General features: G+C 40.4%; 1 protein-coding gene across 1 annotated transcript in view; it reads right to left on the reverse strand.

Annotated features, from left to right (window-relative positions):
* kiaa0825 (KIAA0825 ortholog) overlaps positions 1–16,896 on the reverse strand; it is a 124,918-nt gene that overhangs the window by 83,632 nt on the left and 24,390 nt on the right. The window contains exons 9-15 of the mRNA XM_030737541.1: positions 15,713–15,786; positions 15,299–15,556; positions 9,356–9,633; positions 6,813–6,963; positions 4,126–4,316; positions 2,787–2,993; positions 1,395–1,505 (exon numbers count right to left, since the gene is read on the reverse strand). Coding sequence (XP_030593401.1) covers positions 1,395–1,505; positions 2,787–2,993; positions 4,126–4,316; positions 6,813–6,963; positions 9,356–9,633; positions 15,299–15,556; positions 15,713–15,786 — 1,270 coding nt within the window. The remainder of the gene's footprint in view (positions 1–1,394; positions 1,506–2,786; positions 2,994–4,125; positions 4,317–6,812; positions 6,964–9,355; positions 9,634–15,298; positions 15,557–15,712; positions 15,787–16,896) is intronic.

Consider the following 16,896-nt stretch of genomic DNA (forward strand, 5'->3'; position numbering starts at 1 on the left):
TGCACCGGGAAGGAATTAGCTCTAATCTTGGCCAGCTAAAAGCAAATTAACATTTGGGAGACAGCCAAATACATGAATATACAGCAGTACCCACCCCTTCATCTTTTGTATAACCAAGAGGCTGCAGCCAGCTGTGGGTAATGAGCCGTATCCTTGGTGTGTGTGTGAATGTGTGCGTGCACGTGTACTCTTCAGAGCCTATGCTTGTGGTTATGTATGTGTGCGAGTGTGGGAGCATGCTGACATGTGTGTGCCTCCATGTTACTTTATACATCTCAATAAAATCTAATGGAAGGAATGGACAGAGTTTGTCTGAAGAGCAAGGAGGCGGGAGGCAGCACAGGGGGTGTCTGCCCAGAAATTAACCATTCTATTTGAGCCAAAAGGCTAGAGCAGGGTGCACCCTGCTGCTTGACTGAGGAAAACTATGCCTCGGTCTGACAGCACAATTTATGATGTCACTGGGACCGCAAATCCAGAAGAAATCCTCTTTTAACTGCTCTGATGAATCTATCCAGCTACAGCACGGGGTCAGCTTACTAAACCAAGACACACAGATACAGACATACACGCACACACATGCAAAGGCATGACGAATAACGCAGGGTATAAATGTGCATATACAGAACCACATACAGAAAATATTTATAGCCTGCACTGCTGGAATATTTATTGCCATATTTTATAATTTTTATCATTGTTTTATTTAATAACCATAACAGTGGGCTTTATTTTAATGGACTGGGGAAAGATTTGGCCACAAAGGTTGAGTCCTGGATGAGGACCTGTGGTTCTGGCCACGAGCCGTTGGCAGGCTCCTGGCGCCTTCACATGAAGGTGCAAGAAATAAAGAGGTCATAAAAATAAACTAATTTCAGTTCTCTGATACTTAGGAGCAGGGAAGCAGGGGTAAGTTTGATTTGTGCCCCATCAGCGTACAATGACATCACCTCTGGCTGTGAAGGAGATGAGAGGGGAGTAAGGTGGAGACAAGGGCAAGGGTAGAGTATGATTGACTGCACAGTGGAGGTCACCACAGTAACTGGACACAAATGTACACACATGTACATAATTGTGTTCATTCAGGTGTGTGTCCCATTAATGCATGTGTAAAGCCAATGGTAGTTCATTCATTTGCTTTTTCTTTCTTACCTTGCATCTGTGTTATATTACACACAACAACTGTAACTTGAAGCCTGAGCGGCAGGTTATATATCTGCACATACAGCATGAAGCTGTAACTCCAAACACAATCACATATGGTTCTCTATACAGCGAATGGAGGGGAGTGTGATTGCATGGCATACCAGAGTGTGTATGTGCATTTGTGTGTGAACATGTATACGGTTTGTGTGCCTGTTGTACGTATGATATGATGGGTGTGTTTTACATACCTCATAGCTTGCTCTGTGAAGACGTCAGGGTTGATAGCATTTAGCCAGCGTATAACAGGAATGGTTGGTGAGTCTGGTGAGGTCTCCTTTGCTGCATCTATCATAAATGTCCTGTTGCATATGGCAGCATTTTTTAATTTACAAAAAAATGCAGTCATACTAGTTAAAATGATACAACTAAATATTCAGTACACATTTTTTTTTTTTAATAAAAAAAAGAAGCTAATCCCCCACCCGTCCCGTGGGGGGTCATTGCCCTCCAAGCTCAGGTCCTCTACCAGAGGCCTGGGACCTTGAAGGTCCTGCACAGTATCTTAGCTGTCCTCACTTGGTAATGTTACATCTTCCTCCTCTGCTTGTCCACCACTACTATGTCGGCTGGTTAGCCATCACCAGTTTGTGCATCTGTATCTGGAAGTCCCACAGTAGACCCCAGCCTCTATTGATCTTGTGCTTAGAGCTTGTTCCTCAGCTGCCATGATTAGTGCCTCTGTACTCTTTCAGTCCAGCTTTGTCCAGCTATTTATAGAATTTTTCAATATCAGCCACTTCTTCTATCTGCAAGAGGTATATGCCATGAAAGGGGCCTGTCATTCCATGATGGTTCCTGTTCTTGCTCCTTCTTTCTCAGGTTTCTGCTGTCTGAAGTACTCACTAAGCACATGATTAGTTGTGGCCATCTTTCTGATGTATTCATTCATCTAGGATAGTGGTTCTGACACTCACTAGTCCTCAGCCTCCATCCTTCCACTTAGCGTACAGTCTCAGCGTGCTGGATTTGGGGTGAAACCCTCCATGCATGGTAAGAAGCTTTCTTGTCTTTATGTCAGTGGCTTCCATCTCCTAATTTGGCCAGCTTATTATCCCAGCAGGGTATCTGATGACCAGCAGGCCGTAGGTGTTGATTGTCCAGATTTTGTTCTTCCCATTCAGATGACTCCTCAGGATTTGCCTTACTCTCTGCAACTTTCCAAGCGGCCCCTTCATGAATCCCATTTGCCTGTGAGATTCCAAGATACTTATAGCTGTCCTCAGTATTTGCAATGTTGCCTCTGTTAATGCAGTCCCCTCAGTTCTGACTATCTTCCCTCTCTTTGTTACCATCCGACTACACTTCTACAGTCAGAAATCATTGCTGTAGATCCTAGTGAACTGATTCACACACAGACAGACAGACAGACAGACAGACAGACAGACAGACAGACAGACAGACAGACAGATAGATAGATAGATAGATAGATAGATAGATAGATAGATAGATAGATAGATAGATAGATAGATAGATAGATAGATAGATAGATAGATAGATAGATAGATAGATAGATCGATAGATAGATAGATAGATAGATAAAGTTAAATAACAAATAATAATAATGTGCATATTGTACTAACCTATGTATCAAGGATAGAGGTGCTGTGACAATGACAAGGACTGTCAGGAGCTGGTCACACAGGTTGTGGATTTGGTATGGCCAGTCTGAACCTCCTGCTATTATGGTAATCACTGAAGAAGGGTTGTAGCACACCAAGGCCTCAGGACTTTCACACATGCTCCACATAAGGTGCTCCACATACAGCAATATTGCTGTAATGTCACATCTTGAATACAGGAGGAGGGGAAACAAAGTGTGAATTTGTAGAGCAAACCGAAAAGATGTGATTGAAAAGGTGAGAACACATAAAGATCATCGACTATTCATATGAGCCTCATTCCACAGCCAGTTAGATAACAGGAACCTCTTTTGATTTTACTGTTGAAAGTGTCCAGGCTTTGGAACTCACCGCAAAACTATTCCACCCACCCACTGCTTTTACTCTAGTAAATCTGCTTTCTTAATTGGCTGGGCAATGCTGCTCATCATCTATCATCACCTCTTTCTTTCTCCCTTTTGGTCTAAATTGGTACTATAGACAAAAGGGAAAGGACTGATAGAATAGAAGGAGCACCCATGCACCCATGTGACTGCTATAACCAGGGGGAGACCTGGTGAAGCTTTGAAAAGACATCTGTTTAGCCTATGCTCACACTTTATAACTGTCCCTCCAGAAACACACAAATTTCTAAGAATCATAAACTAGGTTTTCCATTGACATCTCATGTATATTGCACTCTATCTTTGCCGAAGCAGACTTCACTTTATGTGGCGTAGCTGAGCATGGTTTATCCTGTAACTTCTGTTCATGTGTCGAATGAACAAATACTAAACTTTTTTTGAAGCAATGGCCAAAGTTTCAGACTCCCAGAGCAGAGACTCTAGAGTGGAAGAAAGCTAAGTTCATCCAAAGGCTCATAGCCTTTGGATGAAAGCCCCTGTGATGGAAAAGGACTACTATGTGTGCTGCATGGGGCTACAGCATGTGGGCGGCACCTCCGCTCCTAAAACTCAGACTCTGTCTGCTGCAGTTGCATTAATGGATAGGCATGCACATAATTCTGACTGCACATGCCACTTGCATTTTTGTGAGTTGCTCAACTTACTAAGTCAGTTGTTTATCAGTTTTGATTAGCTTCTACCACAGCGCCACTCAGTTGTTAGTCCATCTTAGAATCAGTCAAATTAAAAAGATCATGGTATATGTATTTGTAATTAAAAACATAAATTGCACTGTAGGTATTTGCTTGGTGTATTACTGTTTTAGTAGGCTATTTTATATCTATATGTATATATATCAGTGTGTGTGTGTATATATATATATATATATATATATATATATATGCATGATGAAATACCTGATTTGTAGATGTCTCTTATATGAAGCCCGGGCTCTGGCATATCTTTGCACAAGCAGCCGTAAAGTATCTGCGAGAACCTGGCCGAGCACATCCCTGGCCAACTCTGCCGGAAGGACCGCCCACAGGTCGCTACGAAGCCCACACAGGAAGTAGAACCACATCTGCACTGAGAAGGAACACCTCTCGCCCTGTGGAAGAAAGTGGTAGATTTGAGGGAGGGGTGGTTGTAGATGAAGACATGCTATGATATGGAAACTGACAGTGAAGTAAAAACAGAGAGGAGGAGATAAAAATAGAAGGCAAGAAAGAGAGAGAGAGTGAGAGACAGAAAAAAAAAACCTGAAGGAGAAGAAAGAGAAAGGCACAGACACAGGCAGGTCTGTCAACACCAGGATGTCTCAGTGGTCATGCCACCTGCACTCTGCACCTGGGTTTCTTCTCCCACTGGGATTTTAGACTGCTTTAAAGTCCTGGACTGGCAAACACATCACAACCAGCACACACTTCCACATCCACCCTCACACATAAAAAGAGTGAAAGAGAGAAGGGCAAAAATCGAGAATTTTTCTGAAGAAAGTGAGGAGAGGAAAAAAAAAAGGACAGATAAAAAAACCGTTACTATCCTGGCATCCTGCAACTTTGTTGTAAAATATAAAGCAGGATGCATGCATTCTCCCACCTGTACATTTTATATTTATCCTATAATGAGGTACTAACATTAACACTTCCAAAACTCCTCAACTCCATTTTCTTCTTTCTTCACTTAATCTATCTCATTTACTTCCCTTCTTCTCCCTTCCTCTCCACTGTATAGCCTGTCGTGCATGTACTGGTCATTAACAGGGAATGCAGCTGAGCTTTATGTCCAGAACCGAGTTGTCATCTTCTGTCTGTAAACTCACTCAAGCTTACACAGACAGGAGCTGGATCCAAACCAGAAACAGTCCCAAGCTTTATTTAATCAGCCAGGTCAACTATGAGCAAATTCCTTTTTAAGGATGATGACCTGGCAAGAGGGAAGTCTGAATCTGGGATGAGGAACTAAGCTTGGAAAATCATGGGTGTTTTTTTTTTTTTGTTTGTTTGTTTTTTTAAAGATGATATTCAGCACATGGCCCCAAAAGCTTTGAAGGAAAAATCTTAAAGAGAGTTAGTAGCCAAGGTCATGTTCAAAACTTTGATCAGTGTATTCATCTCATTATTTAGAATAATAATAATATTTTTCTGCTAATAACGATTATGCACTTTGTCCATACCAATGTAAAATGATAAAAAGAAACAAGCAAGCTAGTAAAGGGTATCTCTCTGAGGCTGTGAATGAGTAAAGATAGAAGCTGGGGATCCAGGAGATGAAGACTACACATAAGACATCAAAAATATAGATACATACATAGACATACCAAATGAAACTCACATCCTGAGATGCTGCTGTACATCTACACATACATTCATTTGTACAGATGCACACAGTGATGGCTGAACAAAAGCACACACCTGCACGCAGCAGGCCTGTCTGACACCAGTGACCCAGGGAAGGAGGGAAGAACAAAGAGAAAAAAAAAGTCAAAAGCAAAAAGAGAGAGGGGAGGTTTAGATTTGTTTAAGGGCATAAAGGTAGGGGAGTTCCAGGGGCCCTATGCTGTTTCCAGACAGTCCCAGTGTAGACTGCAGACTTCAGACAGCTGAATCCCTGGAGCCCCCAGGGCAGCATGGAAGCCACAGATGTTCTCAGGGAGCTCAGAGTAGAAGACTGAGTTAGAAGTGGGAGAGTGGGAGGTAAAGGTGTATTGTGGGAATGAAAAGAAGAAACAAGAAAGCTCTAGGGTATAATTCCTAGAGTTCCTCAAAATCTACCCAACAAGCTTCCTAAGACACTGGCATTGAAATTTTCATAGTGAACGACATCAAATCAATACGCAACAACACTAGAGCTGTTTTATGTTGCACTTTTTTAATTGGGGTTGTGCAATATTATAGCCCCCAAACATGCACGTATATTAGCAAAACTTACACAAGTGTATGACAACAAGCTTTTGACCCTTTGACCAAAGTGGGAACGGGGTAATGTTTTTATATGTTTATTTTTTGTTTGTTAACAATATTACAGCAAAACTACCAGTCCATACTAAATTTGCACATTTGGCCAGCCAGTGATGGCTAGATTATTTGATTAAATTTTTGCCATAATTGGGTCAAGACAAAAAAAATGAAATAAAAAATCCAGAAAAACTGAACAAAATCCCCTTCTTTAACATAGGGCAAAAAAAAAAAAAAATCAGATATATCTGATATTTGGTACACAGTTGTGGAGGTCCAAGAACTAGTGCCAAACCAAACACCATGTGGATCCAGTCCAGATTCTGGATTTGCAGTCTACTTGAATTTAACATTTAACATGGGAAACTCCTTTTAACACATATTTTTGGCCATATCTCTGCCTCATTTGTTGCAGTAACAAGCATATCACTATTGTGCGTGGACATGCATATGATCCATCTAATACGCAAATATATGACACATATTTTGACTCTGTCAATCCGACCACTCAATTCTCCTATTATCGCCCACTCGACAAATTTTCAAAATATTTTCTCACTATAAAAGATAAAACTTTTACAAAAAATGAAAATAACTGAAATGTAAATAGAATCAAATAGAATATGGGGAATGTAAGGGCATTTTACCTCATAGAAAGGTTTGGGGTCAGCCCAATGGTGGCTCTCTGCGTCCTGAAGAATGCAGGTATAACAAACTTGGACACAGTAGCTGATCAACTGCTCTCTCATGGCCTCGACTGTATCTTTGTATTTCTGCACAGGTAGTGGGGTCAGGGTTCTAGGCACAGAGGAAAGAAACAGACCTTTAAAGGTAGTGACAGAAAACACAATCTAATACACAAGGCACATTAAAGAAAAAGAAAGCGCCTTACTAGGGTCAAGAGTTCAACAGCGCAGAATCCTGTAATGCATATGCATAATTAACTACTGTCATGTATGTACAGGGAGCTATCAAAGGCACGGGTGAAAAGATTAGATGAAAGAATAGATGATTTATTACAAAAGTTTAGTGTGACATTTCATACCCTTTAAATCCACCTGCCTTTATATTTTCCAGAGAGGGGACTTAAAACCAGGGAGAGTTAATGGTGTAAAGAGAGGAAAAGTGTTTTATGACCAAAGGGGGCACCATGCAAGTGCAGGTGGAAGGGGGGGGCGGGCACAGGGCCAAGGGTGGGAAAACAGAAGCACAAACGGCATCAAGGATACCTTTAAAGGGGACCTGTGGCGAGCAGAGTTTAAAGGGGTAATAGGGGGCATAAAAACAGTTAAGAAAACGGATGGAAAAACGCAGCAGATGGGGACACTGTGGGTGTTGTTATCCCACTTTCAGTCTTTTTGAACCTCTCTGATTACCCCCCCCCCTTTAATCTAGAATTTCCAAGAATTTCAAGAATCATTTTAAAGTTTTCTATTTTCTAAATTCTGAAAAAAAAATTACTCTAAATTCACTGCTTCAGTCCGTTTGCATAATAAATATTTATATTTTCATTCAAATAAGACTAAATAATAATATGAAAATATGTTTTACACACAGTAGCTGGAGCAAGTTGTGAAATAATATTTAAGTCTGTGGTACAAGTGCTTGTAATACAGTTCTGCTAAGCTGCCTGACAGCTGCTAATGGTAACTACTGATGATTTCAGTGATGCACTTGCCACTAGGCCCAGGTCAGTCAGGGGAGGTGGGCTCGAGGGCTGACAAACACTTAACTACAATAGTGGCAATCTGCAAAGTTTGGAATGACAGAAGGAGAGAGATGACCTCCTTAAGGGAACCCCACCAAACTCCACTCCCTCCCATTGCAAGTGGCACGCATGATTCTGTTTAAACAAACCTAATGACAAGGAAAATGAAGAAGTGTTACGCTTCTGGGAGTGGAAAACACATGGAAGAAAAAGAGCAAGAGAAGAAAAAAAAATCAAGGCAGTGGTAAATAGAGCAGATAATAATAAAATATAATGCTAAATAACTAAATGCTGCTAGTGTAGCCTTAAATGTGGGGGAGAGACACTTGAAAAACATGACTTTCCCTAGTATCACATTATTTCTTTGTTTGCTTTGGTTTAATATTAGTTAATTTAGCTAGCAAAACAGTGCAGAATGTGCATGGCCATGAGTCTGAGCAGACTTGTTAGCATAACAAGCAGATCATAGAATCTAGTAATTATAAGACTTCATAACCAGCCAACTTTGCTTTAGGCATTGTTATTGAAATAAACATCTCTGCCCATTTTTTGCAGTTAACTGATGAAAGCTGAGCCAACTCTGTCCAGCTGAGCTAACTGTCAAGCTATGAATGCTAAGTTATCAAATTTAAAGCAAATTTGGACAAGGGTACTCTAAACCACTATATTGTTGTAAATGATTATGTTATATGTGCAGTGTTGTGTGTATTTGGTTGTGTTTTCCATATCTGCAGTGTAGATATGCCTCCGTCTATAAGTGAAGTTGTAGTTTCTATAGTTTTTTTTTTTCAAGAAGCACACTAAGTGGACAGCAGAGATAATGGCGACCAATTCAGTATCCAACCAAATGTGAAAAATAATCACAATCTCCCCATGTGTTCCTTAGTTATGCAGTTGAATAATGACTAGTAAAGCATTATGGGGAACATTACGGTGCTGCAGTTAAGATGACCTTTGACCTTTTAAACACAATAGGCCAGCATTTTATCCTGTTGGACCAAAGTGTGAAATTTCATGTCAAAGTTATAATTAGTGGGTTTTGTGAGTTTACAGTGAACTTGACTCTTGACCTCTGACAAATTCTAATGAGTTCAGCTTTGAATCCAAGTGAGTGTTGTGCCAGGTGTTGTCAAATTTCCTAAAGGTCTAGTATTCAAAAGACGGATACAGATTTGAAGTTGCAAGCAACCTTTGACCTATCAGTTCTCCCTTTAGCCCAAGTAAATGTTTGTGCCAAATTGAAATAAATGCTATCAAAGCTTTCTAGAGATATTTTATTCATGGTAATAGGAATTAAATAACAACCAGCAGACATAATTCCATCATCCATGGCAGTCACCAGTGCCAAGGCCTAAAAATTAGTCACAGTTGGGAACAAGATGAAGCCCTGAAGCAGTGCAAATAAATTTATCAGCTGTGAGCAGTTTAAACAAAACTGCTCAACAAACTGCTCAGTCAACAGACACACACTTATATTCTTACATTTTAGCTGCAGTAGTATTTGAATCCTTCAGCCTGGCGTTGTAGTGCTCTAGTCGTTGGTGCACATAAATGCATGTGGCCAGTAGAGCATGCAAGTTCTTCAGGGGTGCAGAGGACGGTACCTCCAGGGCCCTCTCCTGTAAACGACCCAGCATGGCAAATGCTGCTCTGCCACATGACTCTATAAAGCTTGATCGCACCTGCAGAAGAGAGCTGTCGTTGCAGGCTGCTGCCAGTGGTAGCAAGGCATCCATTTCAGTCATGATTGCCCCACAGAACTGAGGCGGGGGGAAAGAGAGAAAGCAAACATGAGACAAGATGATCTCAGTAACAGAGGGAAAATCTGTCAGGAAGAGGAAACACAGAAGAAAAAAAAACAGTAGAAAGAGACCTCATTAGATGTAAATAATGGAATATTTGTGAGAAGTCATCGGAATGACAAGGATTCAAGACTGAGCTGAGTATCACACAGACATTTTTCTTGTGTATGCCTTCTACTGAAAACAGTGACAAGCGCAAATGCTGAATATAAATGTCTGCAGGCATGCACTTGACATAATCTTTGCTGTTAAAAATTCACAGTATTAGGTCAAATTTAAAAAAAAAAAAAAGCAATAGTCAAATTATAACATCATTAATCAGGGTAGCTCCGGTCTAACAGAAATGTTACAAAGAGGTGGAAGTCAGACGGCCTCATAGGAAAGAAAAAAGAAAAATTTAGAGAAAGTTAGAGGGAGGGAGGAGCATGAACCAATTTTACTCAAACTTTAGCTGCTGGACAGATGGCCTCACATTTCACTCTAGAATATTTGGTATACAGAGGAGTTCATGGTCAACTCAATGACTGCAAGGTGCCATGTTCTTTGCAGAGAAAAGATGCTTTCTCCTGGCAACCCTTCCAAACAAGCCATACTTGTTCAGCCTTTCTCTTATTGTACTGTCTTGAACTTTAACATTTAACATGAGATATAGCTCTTGGGTTTTTTTTTACAGTTTCTCTGAGCATTGCACAGTCTGACCTTGGGGTGAACTTGATGGGAGTTCCACACCTGGGAAGATCCTGGCAACTGTCTTGAATGTTTTCCACTTGTGAATAGTTTTTCCCATTGTAGAATGATCAGCAAACTGCCAAGACTTTTGCTTTTATAAAGGTGCTCACACTTACTGATGATCAGTTAATCAAATGCATTTGATTAGCAGCACCTGGCTGCTACTTACCCTCTTAATTTCTATGAACACAGTAATGGTGTACTTAATTTTTCACATGACTTCAAAGAGTCTTTTCAGACGACTGTACTTGTGAATCCAAAAGCATAGACCTAAAACAATGTATGTATCGGAGTTATGAGTCCGGTGGATTTCCTGTCTTCTGGATCAATTTATCTAGGCCACACTGAGTGAAGAAAATACTACTCAGAAGACTATTTCAGTTTAATAAACCAGTCATTCACAGTCATTCACTGTTGGTTAGGACTGAGAAGTCTGGCACTCTGTTTCTAGCTCTAGCTAACAATACGTACACAATCAACAATCTCACAATCTCTTCAAACAATGTTTTCCATAAAAGCTTTCAGTGGGGTGTGGAAACAATGACCACGTGGACAAATAAGTTAATACAAGACTGAATGTTGGAATTAGGAGCTTAAATTTTAGAGAAAAAAAAAAGTCAGCGTGATGGAGAGACCCTGACAAAGCATACAAATACAGCATTGGCAGGCATATAAACACACACATACTGAAGCCAGTCGAAGTCAGACTGAAACCTCAACTAGCTAAGATCAAAGCGTGGGATCCCACCAGGACTACTGCAGCAAGGTGAAAGAGATTTTATAAAGTTTTTAAGTGCTAGCGAGGCCTGTTTGTGTGTGCAGAATGTGGAGTAGACAGACAAGTGAAGAAATGAACACGCAGGTGAGGGCTTTGCTGAAGTCTGAATACAGAAAAGGCACGTCTGCTGTTATAATAGAAAGCTAGCATGAAGGTTAGAAGGGTCTAGTAAAACAAGGAGAGTTCAATCCCAGGTTCTGACAGAAAGGCGAGTTACAGCTGTTGAAAGGAGGCTATTTGTAATTTATCTACCTGTCAATAATAAAAGTACATCAAGTACTGTGATGGATGAACAGTATCATTGCAACCTACATATTTATGGTAATACAGACAGTGGAAAGTGGGTTTAGATAAAAAAAAAAAAGCAAGGACTGAGGTATGAACAAATGAATATAAATGTGAGAAATATTGATCCATCATAATGCCTTTCTACCAGCAGTTTTCAAGGTTTTGTCTTGTAAAGTAATTTGCTCAAACACTAAGGCATGTTTGAGCATATATATATATATATATATATATATATATATATATATATATATATATTCATTCATTCTTACTATCTGTCTGGCTCAGTGCTATTGAATGCAAATGCATGCATGTATAACCTTTGGGCTGAAAGACTCTCATCTTTGAAGCGTTGACCTACACATAAATACGCTGTACAGGTCCTGAGTACAGACAAATTCTGACACTCGTTAGCAGTGAGAGCCACAAATACTGTCAGTGTAAAAGCGTTAGGGGAGGAGAGAGTGGGAGGAGGAGGAGGAGGGAAGAGAGGTGAGGCAGTAATGATAAGAGTCTGAACAGTGTTCAGTGCAGAGGAGAGTGGTGGGTAGTTGAGAGGAAGATGAATGTTAGTTGGGGAAAGTTTCAGGCACAACTCCCTGAAAAGTTGTTCGGAAAAATTTAAAACAGCAGAGAAAATGAAGAAAAGCCAAAGAAGAAAAAAAAAAATAGCATAGTGCCAGTGTGTATGTGGCTGTCCACCCTCTAACACTGGAGATCCTCTTGTAGAAACTTAAATTCTAAACCTTGTTACATTAGACACTGGTCTTTCCTTCTAGGATAAATGTCACACTCTGGTTTCTGCTTCGCCTCCCCCTGCCATTTCCCAGGCCCTCTCTCACCTCTACCTAGCCTGCTTTACTGTGTTCACTAATCAAGCCTCTTTGCCTTCATAATACATCCTTAGATCATCCCTAGAACCTCCATTTTCCTCATCCAATACCTTTCTCAAACTATGTAGTATCACCCATCATCGTTCTCGGATACTTCTTGCTGTTGTTGGTGTTTTTTTGGTCCCTAGAGAAGTCTGGTAATACTGATGACTGTTTCTGAGGCACCGTTCTAAGATGTCATGCCCAAATTGTTTGGACTCTCTTTTACAGAGAGCTTTCTGCTGGGACAACAAAAAACATTATTCTCTTTGGGTCTGGGTATTGTTTGTAGACCTGCATTGTTTTGGGTGAACAGGACAGTGAGTCCACTGTATGTGGCAAAATAAGCTAGTACACAAGATGGCGTGACAGTGAGGGTTTCATACAGACTCTTGAGTTTTACACATTTAGTATACAAACAAATTGAATGAAGGAGAAAGGCAGTGTGTGAAAAAAGGTTTTGAATTAGTGTCAGTTGGTATTAAATGTTAGAAAAGACAGTCTATGTAATTAATATACTGCTCAAAAAAATTAAAAGAACACTTTTTAATCAGAGATAGCATCAAGTCAGGTTAACTTCTGGGATATTGATTTGGTCAGTTAAGTAGCAGAGGGGGTTGTTAATCTGTTTCAGCTGCTTTGGTGTTAATGAAATTAACAACAGGTGCACTAGAGGGGCAACAATGAGGCACCCCCCCCCCCCCGAAAAAAAAAAAAAAAAAAAACAGGAATGGCTTTACAGGTGGAGGCCACTGACAGTTTTTCCCTGTTCATCTTTTCTGACAGTTTTTTTCACTAGTTTTGCATTTGTTAGTGTCACTACAGTAGCATGAGGTGATACCTGGGCCCTACAGGGGTTGTACAGGTAGTCCAACACCTCCAGGAAATCACATCAATATGTGCCATTGCCAGAAGGTTTGCTGTGTCTCCCAGCACAGTCTTAAGAGCATGGAGGAGATTCCAGGAGACAGGCAGTTAAATCTAGGAGAGCTGGACCATCAGCAGGACCATTATCTGCTCCTTTGTGCAAAAAGGAAAGAACAGGATGAGAACTGCCAGAGCCCTACAAAATGACTTCCAGCAGGCCGCTGGTGTGAATGCCTCTGACCAAACAGAACAGACTTCATGAGGATGGCCTGAGGGTCTTTGGTGGGACCTATGCTCACTGCCCAGCACCGTGGAACCTGATCTGATATAGAATACCAGAATTGGCAGGTCCATGACTGGCACCCTGTGCTTTTCACATGTGACAGATGTGAAAGGGTCTGGAAAAGCTATTGGGAACGTTATGCTGCCTCTAGCATGGTTCAGACTGACTGGTTTGGTGGTGGGTCAGCGCTGGTCTGAGGCATATCCATGGAGGGATGCTCTACAGGCTAGTTGACAGCACCTTGACTGCCATTGGGGATCAGGATGAAATTGTTTGCTGTACGAGTGTGTCAGATGGCCCTCCCTTCATGTTTGCAGATTCAAACACTGATGCGTTCTTATATATAAGTGTGTACTAGGTCTGCATCCCTCCTACCTTCAGACCCACTTGCAACAGAAGAGTTCAGGTCCTTATCCTCTGAAGGTCTCAGGATTGTTTATTGCTGTCTGTTCCTAAAGTCAGGACTGAGACAGGCAAAAAAGTGTTCCAATTCATTGCTCCTTCTACATGAAATGAAATTCAAAAAGACCTCACACTTAAGGACCTGGTCTCAATATGTGAGTTTAAGGCACTTTTAAATAACCTGCAAGTGACCACAACAAGCTGTAAATGTTTTGTTTGATTTTTAATGACATGCTTTTTTTTTTTTTTTACTTAATTATCCTGTTGACTTGTATGGCTGTTTTCTGTTTCTGTTTACATTTTTTTTTAATTTGTGTTTTTGTTACAGCTGTCATGCCCAGGACACTCTTTAAAAAAGAGATTTTAATCAAAATGTGTTTTCTGGTTAAATAAAGGTTAAATAAAATAAAATCCTTGGATTTACTGTCAGCCCCGACGCTGGTGCAGTGGGTCCCGAGTTCCTCCTGGTGCACAACAGTGCCCAGCCTCATGTGGCAAGAGCATGCAGGCAGTTCCTGGAGGATGAAGGAATTAATGCCACTGACTGGCCCTCACTCTCACCTGACTAAACCCAAAAGAACACCTCTGGGACATTATTTTTTGGTCCGTCCAATGTCACCAGGTTGCACCTCAGACTGTCCAGGAGCTCAATGATGCCCTGTTCCACATCTGGGAGGGGATCCTCCAGGACACCATCCGTCATCTCATCAGAGCATGCCCCGACATCGTCACACATGCATACAAGCATGAGAGGGCCATACAAACTACTGAGCACCATTTTGATGTTTGATTTTGCTGCAGTGAAATTTTAGCAAAATGCCATATCACTTTTTCACTTTGATTCAGCCCTCCGCAGGTTGATAATTTTCATTTCCATCAAACAATGTTGCATTCTTTCATTCCTAACACATTACACAGTCCCTATCGGTATATATATATATAATATATATATATATATATATATATATATATATATATCCAGCGTGATTTGTTTTTTCCCATTGAGATCTGATATATTTTCAAAGTGTTGCTTTAATTTATTAATTTATTTTTTTGGAGCAGTGTATAAAGCAATGGGGGTGTTAACAATGGGAGAATTCAGAAGTTAATTCCAGCCTGCCTCTGCCTTTTTTTTTTTAAGTTTTATTCTTAAAGAAAGACAGAAAATTAAAGACAAACGAAGTAACCACAGGAGAAATTCTGCTTTTGCTTGATTGAGGCCCTGCACTATATTAGCAGATTCATTTTATCAAAAACAAAACATTCCTCCAGCGCAGCTTGTGTGACAAGAATCATTGGATAACTATGTTCTAATAACCAGAACGACTTAAGGACTGTCCTGAAGCAAATGTACTTAAATCAAATCAAAATTAAATATCAGTTTACTTTATATTATATGCAAAGTACCTTGGCTATCATTCTGGGAGTCTCTCTCTCTGAGTGGGCATAGGAGGAGTCGTCTCTGAGATGTGTGTTGCTGGCAGTGATGAAGGTGTGTCTAGTAACTGGGCTCAGAGAGACAGAGATGTGTCCAGAAGAATGTAATTCCTCTTCTTGTTGTAGATTCTTTGCACAAACATCATCCAGCACCACCTTTACACAATGCTCCATGTGAGGGACCAGTCCCCTAAATGCTGACCTCCAGTTAAACTCCAGAACCTGTGCCTGAAAAACAGGAGATCAGCCAACAGCCAATTAAGGTCTGAATTGCTGAAGGGAACACTTCACCTGTTCCATTTCACTTAATAATCACAGAAAATGTTAATAAGCCTGAATGATATAAAATTGTTGTAACAGTACAGAAACATGCAAAAGTCGTACCTCTGTAGTTTTTGTGGTGGATTTCCTGCTCTCAGTTGTCATGTCCAAATCCTGTTTGCTCTTTTTCAAGATGCCTAAACAAACAATTAAGAATTTGATTAATTTAAAGAAATTTATTCCACAATGTGACTGACCTGCTTGGTCAAAATTTCAAGTTATCCCGATTTGAAAATGAAAGGGAATCATGATAATCTGTAGTAGCTTCCAAGTCTATGGATTATTTAGAATGAATACTTCTATATTAATCATGGTGTTATTTCCCCGTTGGCCAACAGGAGAGGTATAAATGCATATGCCTCAAATGGAGTAGAAAAATTGCTGCTGGCATTTGCTTTAAAAGTCTAAATTTGAAGTTTAAATGTGATTTGATCCCAGATAGTATCAACCATATATGGAGTAATTCCATGAAGGGAGATTGTGTGGAGGGATGAGGAGTGTGTGGTGTGGTGGGGGGGGGGGCTGACGTGAAGACAAGCGTACAGGATGTTGGGTTAGGGTTGCAATTAAAAAGCCTGAACATCAAGGCCACAGTTTCCTAATCAGGAGGCGAAGAGTAAGACCCCAGGCAAGGCAATTTAGCTGAACAAGACCGCATGCAATGGAAGAAGGAGGAAGCAGCAAGCGCATCACTTTTTGACCTTTAAGCCCATCTGATGAATTTCTGGTAATTAAGCTGTTTGATTGCCTGGAATTAATGATTTGGATAACTGCCCTTTAAAGGCTGTTTACCTCTCTGTAAATTGAGCCTTTCTGCAAGTCTTGTTTTTGTAAATGTAACCTTTATGGAAATTACTCCATGCACCAAAAGCTTTCATTTAACATTTCTGCAGCAGCAGTTCAAAGGGGAGAGAGGAAAGGGATACTAAAGGCTTATATAACACCCCAGATAATTCCCAACTAAAATAACACATTTCTTCAGACACAACTCAAGACTTTTGGAAAGAACAAGTAGTGCAGTGTGTGTGTGTGTGTGTGTGTGTGTGTGTGTGTGTGTGTGTGTGTGTGTGTGTGTTTATTATAGGTTGATAGTTTTCTGTAAATTCCCTACTCAACACTTAGACACATGTATATCCAATTAAAGGTATTTCTTGTGTGACCACTGTTTTGAAAAGAGAATTTTATTTTTATATATAGATATAATCTTATACACTTACCGGACACTTTATTAGGTACATCTTGCTAGT

The sequence above is a fragment of the Archocentrus centrarchus genome, chromosome 9, assembly GCF_007364275.1.
Source record: "Archocentrus centrarchus isolate MPI-CPG fArcCen1 chromosome 9, fArcCen1, whole genome shotgun sequence".
In the NCBI taxonomy this organism is placed as follows: domain Eukaryota; kingdom Metazoa; phylum Chordata; class Actinopteri; order Cichliformes; family Cichlidae; genus Archocentrus; species Archocentrus centrarchus.